The 23,579-nt window shown below is 39.5% G+C and overlaps 2 protein-coding genes across 6 annotated transcripts in view; both read right to left on the bottom strand.

The window, feature by feature from the left end:
• STAU2 (staufen double-stranded RNA binding protein 2) overlaps window positions 1–6,486 on the bottom strand; it is a 143,873-nt gene extending 137,387 nt beyond the window's left edge. For 3 of the 5 annotated variants that reach the window (XM_061448277.1, XM_061448279.1, XM_061448281.1), the window contains exons 1-3: window positions 6,288–6,486; window positions 5,072–5,217; window positions 909–1,068 (exon numbers count right to left, since the gene is read on the bottom strand). In XM_061448277.1, the coding sequence (XP_061304261.1) occupies window positions 909–1,068; window positions 5,072–5,217; window positions 6,288–6,486 (505 nt within the window). The remainder of the gene's footprint in view (window positions 1–908; window positions 1,069–5,071; window positions 5,218–6,287) is intronic. The other 2 variants (XM_061448278.1, XM_061448280.1) reach the window with 1 other exon arrangement.
• UBE2W (ubiquitin conjugating enzyme E2 W) overlaps window positions 6,381–23,579 on the bottom strand; it is a 66,553-nt gene continuing 49,354 nt past the window's right edge. Inside the window, exon 6 of the mRNA XM_061448282.1 lies at window positions 6,381–6,495. Within this exon, the coding sequence (XP_061304266.1) occupies window positions 6,473–6,495 (23 nt within the window). The 3' untranslated portion in view covers window positions 6,381–6,472. The remainder of the gene's footprint in view (window positions 6,496–23,579) is intronic.

The following is a 23,579-nucleotide window of genomic DNA, read 5'->3' as shown; positions in this document are numbered from 1 at the left end:
CTTAAAGGGAAAAGCTGATAACAAAAGAAGTAGGCTTTAAGAGAACTCATTTAAAAGTCCTATCACTTTACACTATTTTGTCCTGTATGTCAGTCATCTACAATCACTTTGTACATCACAGTATCACAGTATGCTAGAGATTGGAAGGGACCTCAAAAGATCATCTAGTCCAATCCCCCTGCCAGAGCAGGAACACCTAGATAATGTTACACAGGAATGTGTCCAGGCGGGTTTTGAATGTCTCCAGGGAAGGAGACTCCACAACCTCCCTGGGCAGCCTGTTCCAGTGTTCTGTCACCCTCACTGAGAAGTTTCTTCTCAAGTTTAAGTGGAACCTCTTGTGTTCCAGTTTGTACCCATTACCCCTTGTCCTATCATTGTTTGCCACTGAGTAGAGCCTGGCTCCATCCTCGTGACACTCCCACATTATATATTTATATACACTAATAAGGTCACCCCTCAGTCTCCTCTTCTCTAAATTATAGAGACCCAGCTCCCTCAGTCTTTCCTCATAAGGGAGATGCTCCACTCCCTTAATCATCTTCGTTGCCCTGCGCTGGACTCTCTCCAGCAGCTCCCTGTCCTTCTTGAACTGAGGGGCCCAGAACTGGACACAATATTCCAGATGCGGTCTCACCAGGGCAGAGTAGAGGGGAAGGAGGACCTCTCTCAACCTTGTACAAGTCCAATCCTAATCTAAACATATTCACATACAGTTCAACTATTATGTACATTAAAAATTCTCCTGTGCAAATTCCCCAGAAGTTCTTCATTACACTATCATACCTGTAAGTCAGCTATGTTGATTCTCATCCTCCAACTCAACTTATATCTTATTAAATTTATTTACTGGCAGTATAATATTCCAACACTTCAACAGTATTTACACAGAGAGGAAAATGACATACCTGGATTATTGTTAACATTATTTTTGGGTGGTCTAGGCGTTGGTTTGGGAAGGGTAGTTTCATTCAGTGCTTTGCTAGCAGCAGCATGTTGGGCCTTTTTAATACTGCTTCCTTCAGCTTCCCATGTCTGTTCTCCGAGAGTCAGCTGCACTGTGAACATCTTCAAAGACAAAGAAAAGGTAAACACTGGCAAGATTATCACTATGGACTAGACCAATCTGTATAAAAGCTTTCAGAGCTGAAGAGAAACTGTGCTCTCTTTTCATTATGTTCAATTCCCAGAAAACTATCTGATTCTTAGAGAGATCAGTGAGTCCTTAGCAGTGGGCAACATTAAGCCTTTCAAACGACAAAGCAAAATAGCATAATGTTAATGTCAACTATGAAAGAGCAGAATAATATTTAAACCAAGTAATAATAACATAAAACATATGATCTACTCCTGAAAGACTATATACAGGTCAGTTAAGACCACGATTCTACACACATTTGAATGAATTTAGTCACTCTACTAGTAGAAAAATGTAAACAATGCTACTAAAAGAAGTAATTTTTTAATAATTCTGAATGGATTTAAATGACTGCTCCTCTTCAAGGCAGCAGAGAATGTGGCGCAAACACCTGAACCCAGTGAAATAATTTCTCACACAACCTGGTTTCTGAAAATAACTTTAGGGCAGAGTCACAACCCAAGTATGTTCGAAAATACGAAGTAAGAAAGAAAAGAAGTATTATCTTTCTGAATAAAACTGCAGTTCTTTAATGTGGACTCTATAGCAAAGAACGGAACTGTAAAACTTCAGAGTTCAGAAATGGACTAACTGATCAAAAAACATATTTCAAATCTGGAATAAAGGATTATTTCAAGCAGTATCTATCTGTGCAAATCATGAAGATGAAACTCAATGCATATTTAAAACATTAGATAGACTCTTTTATCTTCTGTGTGATACGTCCATGTTCTGTTCAACTTGAGCATATAAGAATAAGAGGAGAAAGGGTAAGAACTCAAAGTCTTTATCATATCAATTCCGTACACATAAAGCAGGATTTAAAAGACAGATACACATGGTAAACTAAGATACACCTACCTCAGAGAACATGCTAACTCACTTGAGGCAACATAAAGAAATCTACATGTTAGTGTGAGGAGTATATAAAATACAATTTTTATTTCCATAGGTGTTTGTTCTGTAATATTTTAAGTTATTTAAACTTGCTGGATCCAGGACCAAGTATCTAGAGATGGGCAACCTTTAAATTTGCCTTTACATATATTTTCATTTAGCATGTACTTGCAAACAAGCATTTGTACACAAGTATGTGTCTACCTCCCAACTCAGCCCTATACATGTACATACCATGCATATGAACTGAATGCTATAAATATATACTTGTGTCTTAATTACAGGCTTGAGCTTTGGCCTACTGTAATTTTCAGAAGCACAGTGCCAGTCCCCCTATCACAGTTCCTATTGCCATGTCCTTTTTTTCCACAACAGTCATGACATTTCCTCAGAGACAAGAAGGAAGAAAGAGTATCTTTATTTTGCCTTCTGTCAAATGCTATCCACTCCACTCCCCTGAAAGCTAAGCTGGGTATTACAGCTGAATACCTGTAATTACATAAATTATCTATAAACATACATCCTTATTACTAGAAGAATTGAAATCTGATTTCTGGACGTGGTGTTTATATATTTTTTATTTTGCAAGAAAGTATCAGTCTAGTATTTTTATAAGAGGTGAATAATATTGAATTTAAATAAAAATATGATTAATAATGGCTACTTACCTACCTATAACTCTCTTCTTAATGCTTAGAGCAATAAGCAGAAAATCAATACAATATAGGATTTGCTCAGCTGACTTCTACGGCCAGAGCTCCAACCTTCTCAACTTAGCACATCTGATAAACTCCTACACACACCCCCACACCCCCCCCCCCCCCAGCAGTAAGTGGGATTTAATTAAAGGAATAGAACTGCCTAAACCAAAATCTGGAGTAGTCAATGAAGTACTCAAGTTCTACAATACTGGAGCTGACAATTCTGCTACGAATTAAGAAGTATTTCCCACCAATTTTTTGAGGAAGTTTGTATTCCTTACTTCCCCCCTAATTTACCTGATGGCTAAAGCGTGGAAATGCAAAGGCACAGAGCCTACTCTAACAAACACTTCTAGATTTTTCTCATGATGAAGAATCCACCTGGAGGGCAGACTCTTAGAAACTTTAACTGCACTGTCAGGAAGCATCACTTCTATCTCCACTGTTTCTAGTTTCCCATTTCACCCCAAGTGTCAGAACTTACTTTCCAGAGATAACTAGAAAAAAGGATACAAAAATTTACTAGCATTTGTGGTCACAATGCAGTGAGCTGTCTCACAGAGCATGCCTCTGGAAATTATGAAAACTACTAGTGAAGAACAGAGTATGTGTAGGAGGAAAGCAAGATGAGATGTTCTTTCAACGGCAAACAGCCGCAGCAGCATTACATCCTTCAGATCATGCTTTCTAGGATAAACCCAGCTCCATTTCACATATTCTATCAGGTATATCAACCTATTACTAGCAAGACATTATACTAAACTGCTAACACAGTCATAATAATTTCTATGTCTCTGCTTTTCGTAAGTCAAAGGTACACAAGTCTGCATAATCTTATCAATATCACCCTTGTTCTTCCACCCCCTCCCCTCCTTTGTTTTTTGCATTTGCTGCACAGGTCAAAATCAGCCTTAATATTGTTCTGAGCCTACAGAGCATATGTTTGGGATTTTTTTTATTTCCTATCCTGCTAAAATGTAAAGTATAACATGAATGTAATGTAACTCAAATTTCTTTACTGCTGAAGGAGTATGAACAGCCAAAACTACACCTTTTGGTACCCTGAAAGTACTTCTTATTTCACAGTAATGGATAAAAGGCAAAAAAAAATAAATATACGACACAACAGTGAAAAGCACAACAGATTTAACATGCCACAACCTAAAACCAACCAACCAACCAGTGTATCCCGTGGTGCCAAATGCCTTCAGGAAACTAAAGAGCACTTTAATTTCCATTTGCAATGAGGAATCCTAAAAGCCTTCTGACTCTCATTAGCCCTGCACCTGCTGACTTTTCTACCAGTATAAAGGATGCGTGAACGAGGTCAAACAAGGTCAGTGATTCACATCAACTCTGCACTAGGTGACAATATAACATGCAACTGAGAAACCAGGGGCAATGGCAGAGGGGCAGCCCACACCTAGCTGAAACTGTTGTGACTGAAATAGGCAGTGTGACCCCACTGCCTTACACAGCTCTGCCACTCTAGAAATACTGAGTTCCAAGCAGCTATTAATTACACCATAGTTTCTCTTTCTGAGTTTTTCAGGCTTTTCAGGCAATCCTCCAGACTGCTCTTAACTAGGAAGGAAATTCAAAATTATGCCTGAAAATTATTATAATGAGACTATCCCCTTGTATTCCACATCACCTGAAAGCATCCTAATCTGTACTTCCAAAACGAAGCTGGATATGCAAACTCGTATGAGAACTGCCCAAAGCTGTTCACTAGAAACTTTAATGCTATAATCGTATCAGGAGTCTTAATTTCACAGGAAATGTTAAAGTTGCACAGAGTTTAACAGAAAGAATAGTAACAACGTCTGTGCCCTATAATGCTAGATCCAATGATACAGCATCAATGCAATCAACTTTATGGATACAGAATCATAAAAATAAGCACTTAAAAGAAATGACACAAAACTAGCTTTGTTGTCATCTGCACTACTATGAAACAAACCCTGAGGTAGTTACCAGAGGCACACCAACTGGGGAGAAAGATTCAGGCAACTTAAAAAGTAAATGCTCCACGATGATTAAGAAAGGGTAGTCCTACCCTGGAAAGACCTTCACAAGGTCTTTTACAGAGACCAACAAATATAAACTCAAAGGTGGAAGTGAAAGTTACGTTTAAAATGATGTACAGAACTTCCACAGAAATACAGACATACTTTCTGAAATCAGTAAAGAACAAAAAGAAAGCAAATAAATAACAGTAAGAAACCCCTCAGACAAGCAGCATGGCTGTGTTTGACAAGCACAGTTGTCCAGACCATGACATTATCTATTCAGCATTTAAGGTATGGCTCATCACCTGGAACTGTGACCTTACCTTGGAATGAGCAGGCCCTCTTTCATTCAGAAGCTTATACTGGGGTTGAATTCTATTGAAACGGGCTAACTCATTTACCAGACACATTGGAGTTTTCTCTTTGGGGTTTGCCATGTTATCTTGGAGAGGAGCTGCAAATAAAGAGTCTGTAAAGTTTTTGTGGAGAAATGTGTTCTTCACAACTTTGTAAAGCTTTGTAAAAGCAGCATCAGGCTTAGAAAAGAAAATACTTTGGCTAAAAAATAATTTTGCACATATGCTAAATACAATGCTTAAATGCTATTTACATATTAATCATAGGAGAATATGTATTTTACAATAACCATTTTGATGACATGCCATTAAAAAAAATACTAAAAATACAACTATTTCTTTCCAAAATGTCTCTATAAAGCATGACAGTGTAGGAGGACATATACATATGCTACATTTTCCATGCCACCAAAGTTTACTGTCAGGAGCACACTGGTTCCAGGAACTGACTACTCTTTCTGAATGGTTTCTTGACACTTTGAAGCAGAAGTAGAGTAAGAGTTGCAAGATAAATATAGCAGATGAAACCCTGTGGTCCCCACCTGCTTCTCCCTGCTTCTTCCTGGTGTTTTAGACTTTTCTCACAATAATGAAGTCACTCTCAGAGCACTCCCAAAAACCACCTTTTTTCCCCCTTCAAGGATTTTGTTCTGCTTTTCTTAGATGACTTACTTCATGTGTACTGCCTTACTTTTTTTTAACTTTCTATTGCTTTTCAACTCATCCCTAACAGACACTGTCTCTTGCTTATTTTTTTAGGATAACATTTCTGCATTTTATACCCGGTTCAGCACAGGAACTACAGTATTTATTAGGCTACAAAAGAAACACTGAATACTGCCAAGCAGTCTGAAGACATTCTGTTCTAGGGAAGAGAAATACACTTGGAGACCTTCCTGCACCACTAAAACTTCTGTACAAAAGATACGCTCAGAATTTGACAAAATAGACGTTCGTTTTTTCTGAGCTTTTATGTCATTGGTCAACACTTCACAGTAAGTCTGAGCTCAATTAAAGAAATTTAACTTAATAAACAATCTATTTAGCCAAAATATTTTTCTATAGGATTTTTTTCTTTATTTTAATAACCTTTAAGACCTTATTTATTTAGTTATTTTTCAAATCAATGAGACATCAAAAAAATTTGTTTGAACACCAAGAAAATACACGTGAACCAACTTACCTGGTGAGTTGCTAGAAGGAGCAGGATCCACAAGGCCAGCAGGAGGACTGCTACAGCTGGCAGCTGATTCTGAAATGGATCCATTCATTGTGGATGGCAGACCCAGTGTATTTGTAGTGGCAACTGGTAGGGGTAGCACCATAGGAGACATGGTGGGTCCGGACAGGTTTGCTGTAGTCTGCATCTTAACTTGTGCCATTGCCTATCACTGCAATAAACAAATTATTATAAGCAGGGCACTTTGAATTTTGACTGTCAAATAATGGCAGCGATATTAGCAACACTTCTTTTTTGCTCCTAGATCTGAGTCACAAAACTATCCACGGAAGTAAATGCCTCTGAAAACATTTCCAAACTGAACTGAAGCACTGAGAAAGAGAGCTCACAGCCCAAGAACATCACCAGAGCAGAAGCCACACGCCCTGAATGTTCTGTTGCTCAGCTATGGACAGACCCTGACTCAAATACAGGAGGAAGAACTATTATTCTAGAATAAAAATCCATGTAATTATTTTGTTGATGAGATTAGCACCTGCCAGTTTCTTCAAGAAAGAATGTCATTACAACAAACTGCCATAGCCATCTTTTGTCATAGTTTTTTCAGTAAATTGCACACAAAATACCAAATGAGGCAAAAAGAGAAAATCCCTGGGGTTTTCTGCCTGTTACCACACTACAAAAGAGGAAAAAAAAAAAAAGAGTAAAACCAAACACCAAATAAAATACCAAAGCAGCGTTCTAAAAAATAACTGCTTCTTCAGTCAACAGGCGGAGTATAAACTATTAGCACAGGTACTACGATTTCCTAAACTAGCCTTTAACCCACTGCCTAAAGCATTTACCAGGAACATGCCAGGTACTAATTATCTCTCTTCAACTACCCAAAATGAGTCTCTTCATTACCAATACCTGTTCTTTGGCTAAGTCTACACTCGTAAACAAATCAGGGTCAGGGCACGGCTCCCTCACACTATTCACTGAGAGTATGCTCCTCGGCAAAACTTTGGCTACTGACAAAAAACTGTTGAAAAAAACACATGGGAGCAGTTCAGAGGCCAGGAGGCATCCCAGGCAATCCACACAAATAAGAGAGGAGGCAGACATTCTCAGTCCTCCAGGGAAAGTCTTGAACTTCTCCTTTTGGCATCAGCAGCAAACGGGATGATACATTTTATGCAGTAGCATGGGCACGGACTTGATTTTTTAGGTTTCATGCCCATAATATGATCTGTACAGAGTGAATAGAGAGACAACCCCCAAAGCAGCCAACAAGCAGCCTGGGGACCTGGGACTTTCTCAGCAGCAGCTCTGGTCCCTCTGGCAAAAGCAGAAGACGACAGGAACCCAGCTCTCCTCCATCACAAGCAGACCCTTACCACTAAGCTGTTTGCTACTTCTGTTGAGGAATTATCTCTTCCTAAGCAAAAATCCCAACCAATCCCATCTAAGATCTTACTGAAATTAGTAGAATTATATAAAAAAGTTCTGATTACATCAGTATTTTTGCCCCCCCAGATCTGTTAGAAAACATCCAAGTATCTCTACTCAGAGGGACACTGTTGCTGCATTAAGATCCCAAATCATTCAATACACCATAAAGTACAACAGCTGCACTATTATAACGAAAATAATAAACCCTATTACTATTGACTGTGCTTTGGAGAAGAAGTTCAGACTGGAATGCCAGTTTTATTACTGAGGAAAGACAGGCTGATTTGAATCTCTGGAAAGGCAAAAGTAAAAAATTGAAAATGAAGCTAAGATGCACTCGCTTGGCCTTCTCATAAATATCTTAAGTAAAATGCTAGTAGTGACAAAAAATTATAAAAAACATATGCAGTCAACTGAGATATATTCATGTGTTCAAAAATATGGACTATGCTTAGACCATAAAAGTCCTACTGTCACTACTGTCCTACTGCTGTCATACATACAGCAGTATTATTAGAAGGACTTAAATACTGAGAATGTGTAACTATAGAATTCTTTCGTATATTACATGTTTCATTCTGATTTTAAATATATTGGTATAGATCAGAATGAATTATAAAAGGTTCTTAATTGTAAACATCAAGTCAATGATGTCAGAATCAGGCCATATTTATTAAAATGAAACAAACATGAAATATCATCACAATAATTAAAGTTTAAGAAACTCCTTACAATTTGGAGCATTTTTGCTTTATAAACATGACTATGAGAAAGCCATCACTCACATAGTACTCACATAGTAATATATGAGATATACTGAAGACTCATTCTTGGGCCCTACCAGCTGTGAATTAGCCTTTCATCTTCCAGTACTTTGAAAGCTTATTCTTCTTTCCAAGTAAGCAGAACTTACTAATGACCAAATAATGTGGTTTATGGTATTGTTGTTCTAAAGGCAGAAATTGTAGGTTTGATCCTTTGCTAATAAGGATAAAAAAACCCAGTTTGATAATAGCATCAGGGAAGTATGAAAATGAGTAAGATAAATTTGAGGAGAAAAAAAAAAATACACTCTTTGTCCTACAATAAAGTTCATAGGAAATTTCTTTACATTTCTTACATATATACCAATGTTGTACTATTCTATAAACAGCAAAGGAAGAACATTTTGAGGCCTTCCAGCCAGGAGCACAGACCCATTTGTTACTACACAACAAAACGTATGACCTGGGGGAGAGAGATTTCACTAAGCTGGTCAGAGAGGAAATGCAGTTATATAATCAAAACGTTGTTAAATCTTCTATGTGGATGTTTTTGAAAAAACTGGCATATACAAAAGGAGAAGTCTATTTACATATTATGAATAGGGTTAGAGATCTCATTTCAGGTGGCTAACCCAACTCTCATCTAGGAAACCACTCCACCCATGCGTCTCCAGAGGAGTTCCCCTCGATACTAGGCAATGCTCACAGACACTTGGATCTCAATGGGAAAGCAGGACTGCACAGCTGTGACTGCCACTGTTGTGTCTCTACTGAGCTGCCAAGCTGCCATGTTAACACACCACAGCAATGGTATTTCTTGCAGTCCTAATCACATACATCTCCACCCAGTCAAAGTCTGCATGTCGCAGTGCTGACATTTTTGTAAAGTTACATTCTAGACCTTATGGTGCCTTCAGCAGCATAACACTGCAGTATTTTTAATGCTCTAAACTGCGCAGCTTAGAAATGATATGCAGGCATTTAAAGGGATGTAAATATACTATATTTGCATTTTACTTCCCATCCACTGTGAAAGCACTTTGCACACAGGCAGCTACATGGGTTCCATTACCAGTTGGTATTAACTTTCTTGTTAAACTATATATAAACTGTCAATTTTAGTCTCACACTAAAAATACCCAAACCAAAACAAACTCACAATAAAAGAACAAAACAAACCACTTCACATTTTAAAGCTAAAATATTGCTGTCAAACGTTCCATTCATTTTTCCTCTAAGTTTGGAAACACAACATTGTGGTGGGCTGATCCTGGCTAGACACCAGGTGCCCACCAAAACCACTCTACCACTCCCCTCCTCAGCTGGACAGGGGAGAGAAAATATAAGTAAAAGCTCAAGATAAGGAGAGAGCGAAAACACTCACCAACTACTGTCACAGGTGAAAAAAAGAGTAGAGTTCAAGAAATTATCTTAAATTACAACCAATCAATCAGAGTAAGATAATGAGAAATAAAGCAAACCTCAAAATCACCTTCCCCTCACCTCTCCCTTCTTACTGGGATCAGCTTCACTTCCAATTTATCTACCTGCTCCCCCCAAGCAGTGCAGGAGATGGGGAATATGGGTTGTGGTCAGTTAATCACACGTTGCCCCTGCTGCTCCTCCCTCCTCAGAGGAGGACTCCTCACACTCTTCCCCTGCACCAGCCTGGGCCCCTTCCAAGGGGTTCAGTCCTTCAGGAGCATACTGCTCCAATGAGGGTTCCCTGTGGGTTCACAAGTCCTGCAGCAAACCTGATGCAGTGTAGGCTCCTCTCTCCATGGGGCCACAGGTCCTGCCAGGAGCCTGTCCCAGTGTGGGCTTCCCACAGGGTCACAACCTCCTTCAGGCATCCCCTGCTCCAGTGTGGGGTCCTCCATGGGCTGCAGGTGGAATATGTTCTACCATGGACCTCAATGGGCTGCAGGGGCACAGCCTGTCTCACCACAGGCTGCAGGGGAACCTCTGCTCCGGTGCCTGGCGTACCTCCTGCCCTCCTTCTGCACTGACCTCGGTGTCTGCAAGGCTGTTTTGCTAAGAGATTCTCACTCATCTCTCCAGCTACAATTGCTCCTGCGCAGTAACTTTCCCCCTTCTTACTTAGCTATGTTATCCCAGAGGCACTACCATCATCACTGATGGACTTGGCCTTGGCCAGCAATGTGTCCATCTCGAAGCCACTGGCATTGGCTCCATCTGACATGGGGGAAGCTTCTGGTGTCTTTTCACATAAGTCCCTCCAGTAGCTCCCCCCTACCAAAACCTTCCCTTGGAAAATCAATATAAGCATTAATTTAGTTATATTCACAGATGCAGAATATTTTTAACTGTGAATATACTTGTGTCATGCTAAAAAGCACCACACAACATAAAAAATGACTTGTATTTTTTCCTGATGATTATAATTTCTTATATTTTCTGGAACATGAATCAATTTATATCTTAAGATATGAAATAAATGTTCACGTGAAAATGATACTTAGAATATGTCACAGAAATTGAGTAAATAAAGATATGTAAGCAGGTAAGAAGGCACAGAAGGTGGAAAACATAAACAATGACTTAAACACTTTCACAACATGGAAAAATTGAAAAAGCAATACTTGACTTGAAACACAAGTTGTTATATGAAAAACCAATAGTTGGAGAAACTAATGATCTGAACAGCTGAACCGGAAGACTGGACTTCATCTGCACAGAAAGTGAAAATGCACATATGCAGTAGGGTGTTACCACACTTTCACACTGCTCTGCCACAACCCAACGTACAAGTTCTAATCTGTGTACAAGTATGTTGCACATGACACATGGTACATACTTGTGAAGTGCTTTACAAAGGTTAACAACTGAGGGCCAGCCACTGCTGAGCTTGTCTCTCACATATCCAATACTTCCACTTACACATTTGAATTGTTATTTTCCACAACAGTGCCACATTAATGATCCCAGATCCTTTTCTGCAGAACTGCTACACAGCAAGTTCTAGCCTGTGCTGCTTGTGAATCTCTTCTGCAGCTAATGAGGGTTTGTTCTGGTCTTCCTTAAATTCCCTTACCAAAAAAAAAAAAAAAAAAAAGCAAAAAGAAGATAATTTCAATTTTTCAAGATCACACTGAATTCTAGGTAAGAAACGTTTGCAGCCTCCTCTAAGCCCACCTTATAACCTTTACAAATTTAATAAGTGCACTGTTTCATTCACATAATTAATGAAAATATGGAAAGGCATAGGAACAGCAAGCATTACAACAAACTGGAGGCAGTTGTAGTGAGCAGCATCTCAAGGGTTTTTCCAGATCAACCTCTGCTTTGACTGGCAGCTTTTAATGCGATTCTTCTGTAAAAGTTTCAAGTCACAGAACACTAATAGTTAACAGCTTCCTAACTAAGGAGGGTTTGCTTTTAATTTTAGACTTAACATTGAATTCCCCACTCTCCACCTGTTCTCTTGATATTCCTTCACTCATTCAGTCACACAAAAGCATACAAAACTGCCAAAAGGTAAAATTTATTTCTTGTGTGCCACTTCTCACGTTCACAGTAAATATTTGTACATGTATGTGCATTGATACAAAGAGCACTACAAAAGTCCTAAGCTTTATATAATTTCTTTTCACTGGGTTATATCTAGAAGCTTGTTTGGGAAAGACAGAAAACACACAGCTTTGCATTACTTTCAGAACAGCCATTAATTCAATCTTTTTTGTTCTATAAAATCAAATAACAAGATAGCCACACAGTAGCATTTTAGCAAAAGCACTACTTAAAGTAAGTCATCAGATGATTACCTAGAATTATTAATAAAATTTATCTTGTTTCATACATTTTAAATAGGAAAAATTGACAAAGTATGCATGAAATCACCTAGGGTCTATATATATGTCTTCAAATATATTTTTTTTTGTATTTATATATTTATATTCTATATTACTGCTGTGTAAGTGGCGAGGAGAAGTAAGACAGGCCAACCCAATATGGGTGATAAGCAAACTTCTACTTTATTTGTGGTGCACTTCGCTTAAATCCGCCTGGTGTTTAGCCACGCCTACTAGTCAGAACAGTATTGGTTAGTTCTACCCAGCTTCCTTCACATTCTCCTCCCACATCCGGCATCCGGTTACCTGTGAGGCCTACACCTTGCTTTGCTCGCACAAGGCCTCTAAGGATCCATGGCCTTGCTCTTAGAGCCATTCTGCAACACTGCTGGTCCTCATTGTCCCTCCCCGCTTACTCCTCCCTCAATTTGTTGCTTTTTGCCTTACCATGGATGCTTTGCCAATAGCCAAACTGATCTAACGGCTGGCTGCCAATGTCCTCCCTCCCCTGCAGCAAAAAAAAAAAGCGAATACTTTCTGTCCATTTACCTCACTGAACTAGCTCACAAGCAGCTCAGGAGGAAGATCAGAGGAGTGCCTGTGTCTGTAGAGGGAGGGCCATAAACTCCTGACCTGGAGTGGGTGCAAGGAATTAGCCCTTTCAGCTCCTGCTAATCAGCTTAGCTTTGCTGTCAAACCACAGACACCAAAGTTAAAGCTCCTTACACTGTTCCACACAAAACCCACGATCTTATTCCCAATGATTTCATCCTCAGAAACCTGTGGCCTGTATTTTATTTATTTTTTATTTTTTTACAGTACATTGCACTAGAGAATCTTAATTTCAGTGAAAACTGGACATAGCTACTGGCTAATTAACAACTAGGTAATCCATGACAGCAAGTAAATTTAGGCCTTAAAAGCATTTTACTTTCCTGAAGGGGAAGCTGGGGAAAGAGGGGAATCACTAACTTTTATTTTGCTTATTTTGATAAATTAATCTACAACCAAAGACAAAAATGCACACAAAAAGGACAGTGAATTGACACAGAATACTGGGGACTAATACTCAAAATCCAAGGAACTGCAAGCCTTACAGAAAAGTTCCCCTACCTGCTCAGTGCTAAAGCCCAGTCCCTGAGGACTAACTAAATACTTCCTTACAAGCAGCTTCCTCTGCTCTTGGAGTGGAGAGGAAAAGCGTTGCAGATAAATCCCTGGGAAGCCAAGGCAGGGCCAGGCAGCTACAATGAATGCAAGGTCAGAACATCAAATCCCACCACACTTTCAGAAAACACACAAGTTTTTTTTGTAAGGATATTATCATCCACGGAAGGACTATCCTTTGCAAACTCCTACACAGGGTCAGTAAGAAGCCTTCTGAGGAGGCAGGAAGACATTCTTGAAAAAAAAAATAAAAATCAAGTAGGAAATTGAACAGATTAAAAATCTGCACTCAAAATACTTTTCAGCTACTTCTTCGAACAGCAGTCAGCTCAACTTCCCCTTCAAATTACTGGGCAAGCACATTAAAACAATCAGAAAAAAAAGGACTTAAGACTCAGAAGACTGAGCTAGAAACTGCTTCATCTTACAGACTTCTTTTGATACTATACTGGTCTCCTGATTTCCAATACCATGCTGATCCAAGAGGCTGCATGAAGCATATGAGTCCCTAAATCAATGACCAAATTACCACTATCTGGGAATACAAACTATTTACACCTGTCACCAATTCAATCCTTATCAAGCAACTATCTTTACAATAGCTTTGTGTAATTTTGAAAAGAAAGGAAAATTTCCAAACAAAACTAAACAAAACAAATAAGGTAACTAATTACGGAGCCAAAGACTAAAACCTAAGATTTCTTCAATCACCAAAATGGCCAAAGGTAAGAATATTTGTTGCCATTTAATTATGACGTGCGAGCAAGGGGGCTAGAAAAGGCTTACTCTGCAATCAAGATAGAATCATAGAATCATAGAATAGTTAGGGTTGGAAAGGACCTTAAGATCATCAAGTTCCAACCCCCCTGCCATAAGCAGGGACACCTCACACTAGACCATGTCACCCAAGGCTTTGTCCAACCTGGCCTTGAACACCGACAGGGATGGAGCAATCACAACCTCCCTGGGCAACCCATTCCAGTGCCTCACCACCCTTACAGTAAAGAACTTCCTCCTTATATCCAATCTGAACTTCCCCTGTTTAAGTTTTAACCCATTACCCCTTGTTCTGTCACTACAATCCCTAATGAATAGTCCATCCCCAGCATCCCTATACCCCCCCTTCAGATACCGGAAGGCTGCTATGAGGTCTCCACGCAGCCTTCTCTTCTCCAGGCTGAACAGCTCCAACTTTCTCAGCCTATCTTCATACCGGCAGTGCTCCAGTCCCCTGATCATCCTTGCGGCCCTCCTCTGGACTTGTTCCAACAGTTCCATGTCCTTTTTATGTTTACGATAGGATTCATACAACTTGAAGTACACAATATATGTCACATGGGAAATACAATAAGCAAGCATTTTGGATGTAGTAGATTGCTTAAGCCACTACAGCAAAAGACAAGTAACTAGTATGAAAAACGTGGGATCTACAATGCCATTACATGTACAGTAATCACATGAGAACACTTACCCATTCCATATGGCACTGCTGTACAGTGAGATATGAGGATTCGGGTAAGGATTAGATACACATAATTTATGTATATTTATGTTGCTTGTTTCCAAATATAAGCAAGGTGTCTAAACTCCCACTGGAGTCAAAGAAAATGCAGTTATGGAACTCAGTAGTCTACTCATGGCTTCCAGTGCCATCTGAGATATCCTAAGTTATTACATCTGGATACCTGCATATTCCATCAGCTGCAGCTTTAACAAGCTGAGAGAGGACTTCTGAAGACCCATGCCACATCTGACACTGCATGTGGCAGATGGTTCAGATAAACCCCAACATGAAAAGGCAATGAAATGGCAATAATACATGTATTTAAACAAATGTGTTACACCACTAGTCAACACAGCCAGCAGACTCAGGGAGTTATTCAAGGTGATCAACAAGTAGGCTTCTAATTTTGGATTAGCTACACCACACAGCTGAATGGCAACTGAAGACTAGACAGGTTAACTTAGTGTCTCAAACTGCACTAGATGCCAAAATACAGGCAAATGAAGCCTACCCAAAGTCTACTGCCAAACCTGCCCTCAACAAATAAGCAATCATGGACCTTACTAAAACTAATGGACAAAATTACAGAAGCAAATAAATTCCCTTGCAGAGAGGTTTCCCATGTAATATATTTGCCTAAGACAGGCCTTTTGTAAGGAATGATGGAAAATGCAGGGGTTAGGGCACTGACCGTAACTCTGCACAGTTGCATGTGCAAAAGCCTAAAATTTGCTCGCTCTCCCCTGTCTTCCCTCCCACTCCTGGAGGGATGGGAAGAAGAATCAAAAGAATGTAAATCCCACAGTTGAGATAAGAACAGTCCAGTAACTAAGGTATAACACAAAACCACTACTGCTACCACCAATAATAATAATGATAAGGGAAATAACAAGGGGAGAGAATATAAAACTAAAACAGGAGAGGATAAGAAAATAATATGCACAAGTGATGCACGATACAACTGCTCACCAACCGCCAACCAATACCCAGCCAGACCCGAGCAGTGATCTGGCCTTCCGGGTAACTCCCCCCAGTTTCTATACTGGGCATGATGCGCTGTGGTATGGAATACCTGCTTGGTTAGTTTGGGCCAGGTGTTCTGTCTCTGCTTCCTCCTGGCTTCTTGTGCCCCCCATCACTGGCAGAGCATGACAATGAAAAGTCCTTGATCAGGGTAAGCACTACTAAGCAACAACTAAAAACATCAGTATTATCAGCATTATTCTCAGACTGAAGTCAAAGCACAGCATTGCACCAGCTACTAAGGAGAAAAATAACTGTTATAGTTGAACCCAGGACGAAAGAGAAACTTACCAGAAAGTGGAGCATATTGACAGGAAGGAATGCAACTCTTCCCTTGCTTCCCTGGCAACAAAGCTGACACGAAAAAGCTGAGAAAGGAGCAACCCAGGCCACGCCATATCTTACTGTGTACAGCAAAACTCAATGACCCCAGCCTGTACACATGGCTTATTTTCTCTTCCAAGAAAGACACTATAGTCAGGTCCTGTGTATACCAGACAGCCACTTGAAGTCTCAAGTGGAGACTTCACAGGAAGACATGAGACAGAGCTCCTTAAGTAGAGAAACTTTATTAATATACATCTTAAACCATAATGGAAAGAAAGATCGCTGTTCTCTGTTGAAATGACCAAGGAGATCAATCAGATTATCAACTCAAAGATTTAAATGCCAGAAGAAAACTAAAAGATAAGGAAAGACAATCGGTTACATCAGAAACTGAGCCAATCAAGCATCTCAATGCTTTTCAACCTATTTACAACCCAAAGTCCAAGGGGGAAAACTTAGGCTGTTTCATATAAATGTTTGCTACCTTACAATAATAAACTCATCAGAAAGTTTGTCCCAGTTTACTGCTGCTGTCCAGAAAACAAAGATGATGATTAAAAAGCCATGGAAATTTCCAGCAGCCAATATGAACTAACCCAATTCTCATGCTGCCATAGGTTTTATGCCCAGAAAATTCTCCGAACCAGCCTGCCAGAACATTGGTTCAGAAACAGCATCAGTTTGACCCACCCAGGATACCCTGAATTATCACAGAGAAGAAAATGTGAAACTCCTTCATGAAACAGAAAGGTGACCATCAGAGCCTTCTTTGTGGAAGGCCTTCCACATCCAAAACCCATCATGGTTTGAGGTATATACAAAAGAAATAGCTTATATATGCCTACACAGTCATACAGATGAGAGGCACATCACACTCCCCAACACTAGAGAGTAATGTCCTTCTTTGTATTCATCTACTGCAGCTGGGTGTAACCACTAATCCAAAGGACAAAAGCTGGCTGTCCAGTATTGTAACTCTTTAGATCTCCACCTTACCATGACTGTAACCTATGACTTCTTGAAAACTGAAAACTTGTATCTCCCCAGACATTCTGTGATATACAGTCACATCTGTAACATTTCTGTAAAACTGACCTCACCTGGTCCCTCAACTCCTGGAGAAGGGAGAGGAGGACCATCCAGAGAAACTTGAGGCAACACTGACACAAATTGAACTGAATTTCCACGGCTACCCCAAAATTTACCCCCACAAAACATATAAGAAAGGTTCCAGAAGATAACTAATTAATTTAGTGGCTCCAGAAGTTGTGGACAAGGAATCTGAGATTAGAAATATGTGGAACGAATCATTGGAAATACTTTATTTTACTTTCTGGAATAAGTCATACAAGCACAGCCATTTAAATCTTTCACTGAGACACAAAATATTATACCAAAATGGTTACTGCTTTGCCATCATATACAGAGGTCATCATATCATCCTACTGCTGGTGATGGGCAGGTAAACCACAGTCGCCTTAGGTGAAACAAAAATGAGCAACTAAGATTTTTCACGAAGAAAAATAGCTGAAAAGAAGGGAAGCCTAAGCCACTAGTTTAACAATCAATCATCAGCTTAAAACTGCACAAGAGGATTAAGTAAGCAAATGAAAAAAAGGTGACTCAGACTTGATACACTGCCACTAAAGACTCGTCTGCATCAAAGCTGTAATTGGTTTCTTACTTGTGATACTGGAGTCTAACCAGAGCTTCCTCCCAGAGCCCAGCTTCTTATTTAATTAGTGTTTTTAAATTTCTCTCTTATATGTTTCCAAAAGCTATATTTTTTTCCATTCTTTGCTAGCAACTGGTAGTTATATTCCTAAGATCTTAAATAAGATTTTACTGATTTTAAATTACAAGATGTAAAGCACCTCTCCAACTTTTACTTTGTTCTGAAGCAGGCAAAAATTACTTCTTAATTAAGTTTATTCCCTAACTAGAAATTCCATATCATTAATGGAATTCAGAAAATTATCTCAGTTTTCCTTAACTGCCTGTGACAAAATACTTCTCATATCATGTCAAGTAACAAAGACTGGTAAAGTAGCACAAACATGCCTTTCTCTTTGCTCCTGCTACCAGCCCTCCTCATACCATAATCACTCCCTATTACTAACAGTCACAAGATCTTCAGAAAAGGTGCTTTCAGTGGACAAAGCTGCGGGTGTTGTGCTCTATTGTTAGAAGTAGATAAAATTCTGTTTGAGTGCCTTTTTTTATTCTTCAAGAGTGTACTTAAAGAAAAACAGTATTTCACAGCTAGAGTGATGACTGTCCGCCCTGTAGTCTCATACAGCTTCCAAGAAGCTGCAGCTCCCAGACCCAGTTGGGGTCAAATTGCCATTTCTCTTCATGAGTTTCTCCTAGAGTTTCCCTTTCTTTAGCTCTCCCACATATGTTGTGATTTTTGGATATTATGATGCTTGGATATAAGACAATTTTGACATACAGCTTATGAGACTAGCTCTCTGCTCACTGGTGGACAGAACAGGGCATAAGACACCTTGTCATATCAGGAGTTCTGCAGTGAGTTCAGAGGCTCCTCCCTACTTTAGATGCAGCTCTCCTCAGTCAATGATAAAAGGTTAAAATAATTACTAAGTACTGGATTAAGCATACCAAGTTCTCTGAGAGAATAAAAGCACAAAATCTTAAGTTTTCAACTGGAGAAAATTAACAGTTTAGAGATGCTGTGTCTGGGGACAAGGCCATAAACTGGTGCCAAATTGATGTCACAAGCCTGGTTTGACAGCAATGAAAACAAAGAGGCCAAAAATTAAGGAAATGGACAGAGCATATGTATCCAGTGGTGACCTGGGGCCACTAACACTGGACTCCAACAGAGAAGATAGGAAGAGGCATGCACCTGGAAGAATTAAGGGAAAGCCAGAGCTAACTGGTCCACCACATGCAGCAAATAGTTAGCAGTGCAGTTTTCTCAAGCATCCTGAGAATGAAAACAATCATCTACAACTCAGCAAAATACTCAAGGACAATCACTTCAATTGCCTACTGAGTTCTTGCAGCAAACCAATGCTCTGAACAGAAATTATGAAGTTGTGCAATGAAACATAGCCATATAAGTGATTTATCTTTGGAAGAAACTACAGATTATAGAAGATTTTGATAATCCAGGAAGAGTTAAAAAACATTAGTGCCATGCTTACAGATCCTTTCACAGTTCGCAAAGGCAGAAAACACTGAAGTAAAACTGCTGGATGTATTATCAGTGCTAAGTGTTACCTAAGCATTAGAAACTTGCCACACACTGAACACACATTCTGCTGAAGCACAGAGACTATGCTCTTCAGGCAGGGTGACAAAAGGTTAATTTCTGGAATTGAATCAGTAAGAAGGATACTAAACTAACAACCAACAACAGAAAGGAAGAGTCCTGGTAAAAAAGATTTGGTTCAAATTGAGAATAATGTAGGGGCACAGAACCAGCATGACAAAAGCAGACTTCTTCCTTCAACTCCTTATGTACTAGCGGTTAGCAGTACCAAGCAGGATATATCATAAGATAACAAATAAGAGATCTTCAGCCATATAGGTGATGATTCAGAATAACCTGTTTTCCCAGACCAAAGGAAGTTATAAGCATAGCTACTACACAAGAAAAATGTAAACAAACTGTGAACTAAAATTTGGAATTCTTTCAAGTATTTTTATAAAGAGTCAGAAATAAAACAAAAGACAACTCTGGCTAAAAGTGCAGCCTGATTCAGTGGCAGCATGAAATGACTCAAAATAAAAGGAAACCACACCCAGAAATGAGTGAAACTGAAAATGAAGTTTGCATATATGAGGAATGACAACACTGTCTGCATTAGCATAGGCTCACAACTACCTGGAGACAGAATGGATGGGTGGATGATGCTCTGAACTGCTTTTAAAAGAATGTCTTTCTGACCACTTACTATACCTTCAGGACTCCAGGGACATTATCTTCAGCAGGGTACAGTTAGCTTTTGTGACTCTGGAGACATTCTAAACCAGAGTGAAAGAAAAAACTTGCTTTGGAACTTGCAGAAAGCTAATGCTTCTGTCCACTACTGAGCCAAAAACCCCATTCCTTACCTTCAAAACCAAAATCAAATAAGAAGTACTTCAAAAGGAAAAAAGGACCCTGTTTTCTAGGATCTCCAACAGAACACGTGGTATTTGGCTACATATATATGCCTAACACAGTCTTGCCTCCTGCAATAAAGGCATCAAGGCTGCAATGATACACAGCAGAATTTTAGGTTAGAAATGCAGACCCCAGAGCTGTGGAGCAGAGGTCTGCAATCCAGCACAACAGCAAAGAGACCTACATTTGAAAAGCAGAGTAGACCCTGGAACTGGCTCAGCTAACCCTATTCACCTGCAGTGCTCAGTCCTGCCCTATCTTGGGGATATATTAGGTATATTAGTTTGTTAGTAACTGTGTCCCTTCCTCCTGTCAACTATGAAGTGCCTGAGCAAAGGTAAACAGTACCAGGCAGTATTTACAATGACAGCAAATAAAACTGCTTCTTTTTTGGTGCTAGATGTCAAAATTCCTAGAGATCACAGAGTTAGCTAGTAAGCTTTGAGGGCTTAAAAGCCTTAAAAAGGTCCAAAGTCCTACCTGTGACCCAAAAAAGAAAAAAAACAAACCCAAATCCAAAATAGGCAAGTTGCTGCTTACTTCGCTTTTACAATACTTGAAGTATGGTATTAAACTGTAGTATTAAAGATCCGTATCACCAGCTACAGCAGCAGTTTGCTATCATGCCTACCTGTAACGATGGTGGATGCTACAAAGCATCAAGGGGCTCTGACTGCAGTGGGATTTGAAGAGAACCAGAAAAAAAGAGTCAAAATTTTAGGTATAGCTTAATGGTCACATGAAAAAGGGCCTCCAACGCCACCTCCTGTGGTGAGTTGCCACTGACAGTAATTTGTGGAACAGCCAGTTTCAGAAGAGCCTTGTAACGTAACAGCCAAAGGGTTATATTAACTCTTCTCCTGAGACCTGGCAAATACCTCCGGTTGCCTGCAAATTCATATCCATAATGTTCTCATGAATGACAACTCCATGAAGTCCATAGAAATGGGATCCAGTGCTGGCATCTTCAATGACTTTTCACCTGTTTCAGGCTCTAAGTGATAAAAAACTGGCCAGTTGAAGAGGCATGAAGAAAAGGTGATATGGACCATTCTCCCTTTTGAAGAGGTCAAATCCCATATCTAACTCTGTGTACACAGCTAAGAGAACATTGAGAGATGTCTCTGAGAAACCAGGGTAAGCTTTACCTGCCTCTTCATCCAGGACAAGCTTCTCATCCCCTTTCATGAAGGACAGACAGCCTTAGTTGCTGTGCAGAAGCTGACAGGAACCTATTTCATACAAGGCAAGTTAGTGTGTTGCACTGAATTACAAGAGGGCCAGTCAGAAGTTTTCCAGAAAATCCCTCTGAAGTAATTTATTAAGATTCCCAGGCCTTAAACTGGTGCAAAAAGAATGTCTCTTGAGTATACAGTCCTAAACAAAATACCCACTGGCAATGTCCACTTGAAGGCCATTGCCACCACAGATGGAATACAGTTCAAAGCAGGTGGGTTTAAATACTACCAGATACACAAGACCAGAACAAAAAGCAGTGAAGACATTTTCCACAGTCTGGAAAGGCAAAAGCCCTGCAACTTAGTATCTAGGACTGAAAAAGGACCAGAATTGTGAGGGGGGGGGGAGGGGGAGAAGGGGGGGGTGGAATTAAACAAAAAATGAATACAGCTTCCTAACAAACAATTTTAGATTATTTCTTGTTCTTACCGTGTTTAACAAAGCCTAAATACATACAGACATTATTTCATTTCTTTGTTTGTATCACTACAACTGGATATGCTACAAATTGACCCAACATTGCTCTGTATCAGTTCTGCACTCTCCCCTTGGGAACAGTGTATCTCGATTTCCTCCCTTCACTGTATCAGTGTATGGACCTGTGATTTGGCGGACATGGAAGATCTCTATCACTTATAGCCGGCTACTGATCCAGACAACTTCAGTTACTGACATCAATCTGCACATTTAGTATAGTGAAATTTCCTTATATTTGTACACCACCTTTTTTTTTTTTTTTAACTGGTGTTATTGCATGAGAAACTGGAAACTACAAATACATAACAGCTGCCAAAAATAAGACACTAAAAATAGCAATAGCAATAAAAATTGGGTTCCTCATCTCTTAAAGAACTTTTCTTGTTCCAGTAGGTGACCATTTCCATTGCAATAAACTTCCCCAGAAAATCTCATCTCCTGAACTCAAAAGCCATTTCCTTCAGCCTGAAGACAGTCTCCTCAAAGCTGTCAAGCAATGAAACTGGAAGCGTGACCACTGCCAACACCATCCTTTGGAAGTTTTCAGGAAAAGATGAGACTGTAAACACACCCTTTGAGCATGTGGTACTACAGTAAACACCTCAGCAAGCTGTCTTTCCCCAGAAACTAAAGATAGCAGGTTAACACACACTCACCATAATACTTGACCGCTGGCTATCACTGGGACACCCTCAAACACCAACAGCAATCTGTGCTCAAACATTCATTTATAGTTAGTCTAAAAAGAACTTCTCCCAGCTTTTTGACTAAAATAGATTATGGGGATACAGAAATATATTGGAGTCACAAAATGAAATAATTTAATATACAAAAGTGTTATTTACCAGGGAAAAAAAAAACAACAAACAAACAAAACCACCCACCACCACAGTTTGTTTTTATTTGGTTAAGTATCAATGAATTTGTAACATACAGAAATGCAGTCGAATAAAGCAAAAGAAAAGATGCAGTGTGGCACAGGTGAGCACACTGTGACCCTGGAATACAGGTTTTACTACTGGGAAACCTTCAGACTACTACTGGGGAAAAAAAAAAAGGAAAACCAAAACACAAGACAGGTGCCTTTGAAATGAAGTACGAACAAACTTTAGCAGCTACAGACATGCATGTGACTTTAGCATCACACTACCACAGATGGTTTTTCAAAATTCATTTTTAGATTTGAAAAAAGATTGCATGTCACAACTCCTAAAGTGTTTCCAGAACAACACCTGACAAGAAATCTCACAAATTTTTACCTCAGATTTTTACTGAACTCTTGATCTTTTAATGCAAACATGCTTTGGATAATGCTGATCACGACTTTGCGCTGACAATGAGCAGACCCCTTAAGCACAGAGCCCTTGACTTTTAATATATATGTATATATTAACTATGTTATACACAGGTTCC

Source organism: Pezoporus flaviventris, unplaced genomic scaffold (genome assembly GCF_033815535.1).
Source record: "Pezoporus flaviventris isolate CSIRO_AGI_PZ_B2104156 unplaced genomic scaffold, CSIRO_AGI_Pfla_v1 ptg000007l, whole genome shotgun sequence".
Lineage (NCBI taxonomy): Eukaryota > Metazoa > Chordata > Aves > Psittaciformes > Psittacidae > Pezoporus > Pezoporus flaviventris.
The sequence above is the reverse complement of the archived record's forward strand: the minus strand, read 5'-3'. Positions and strand labels throughout refer to the sequence as shown.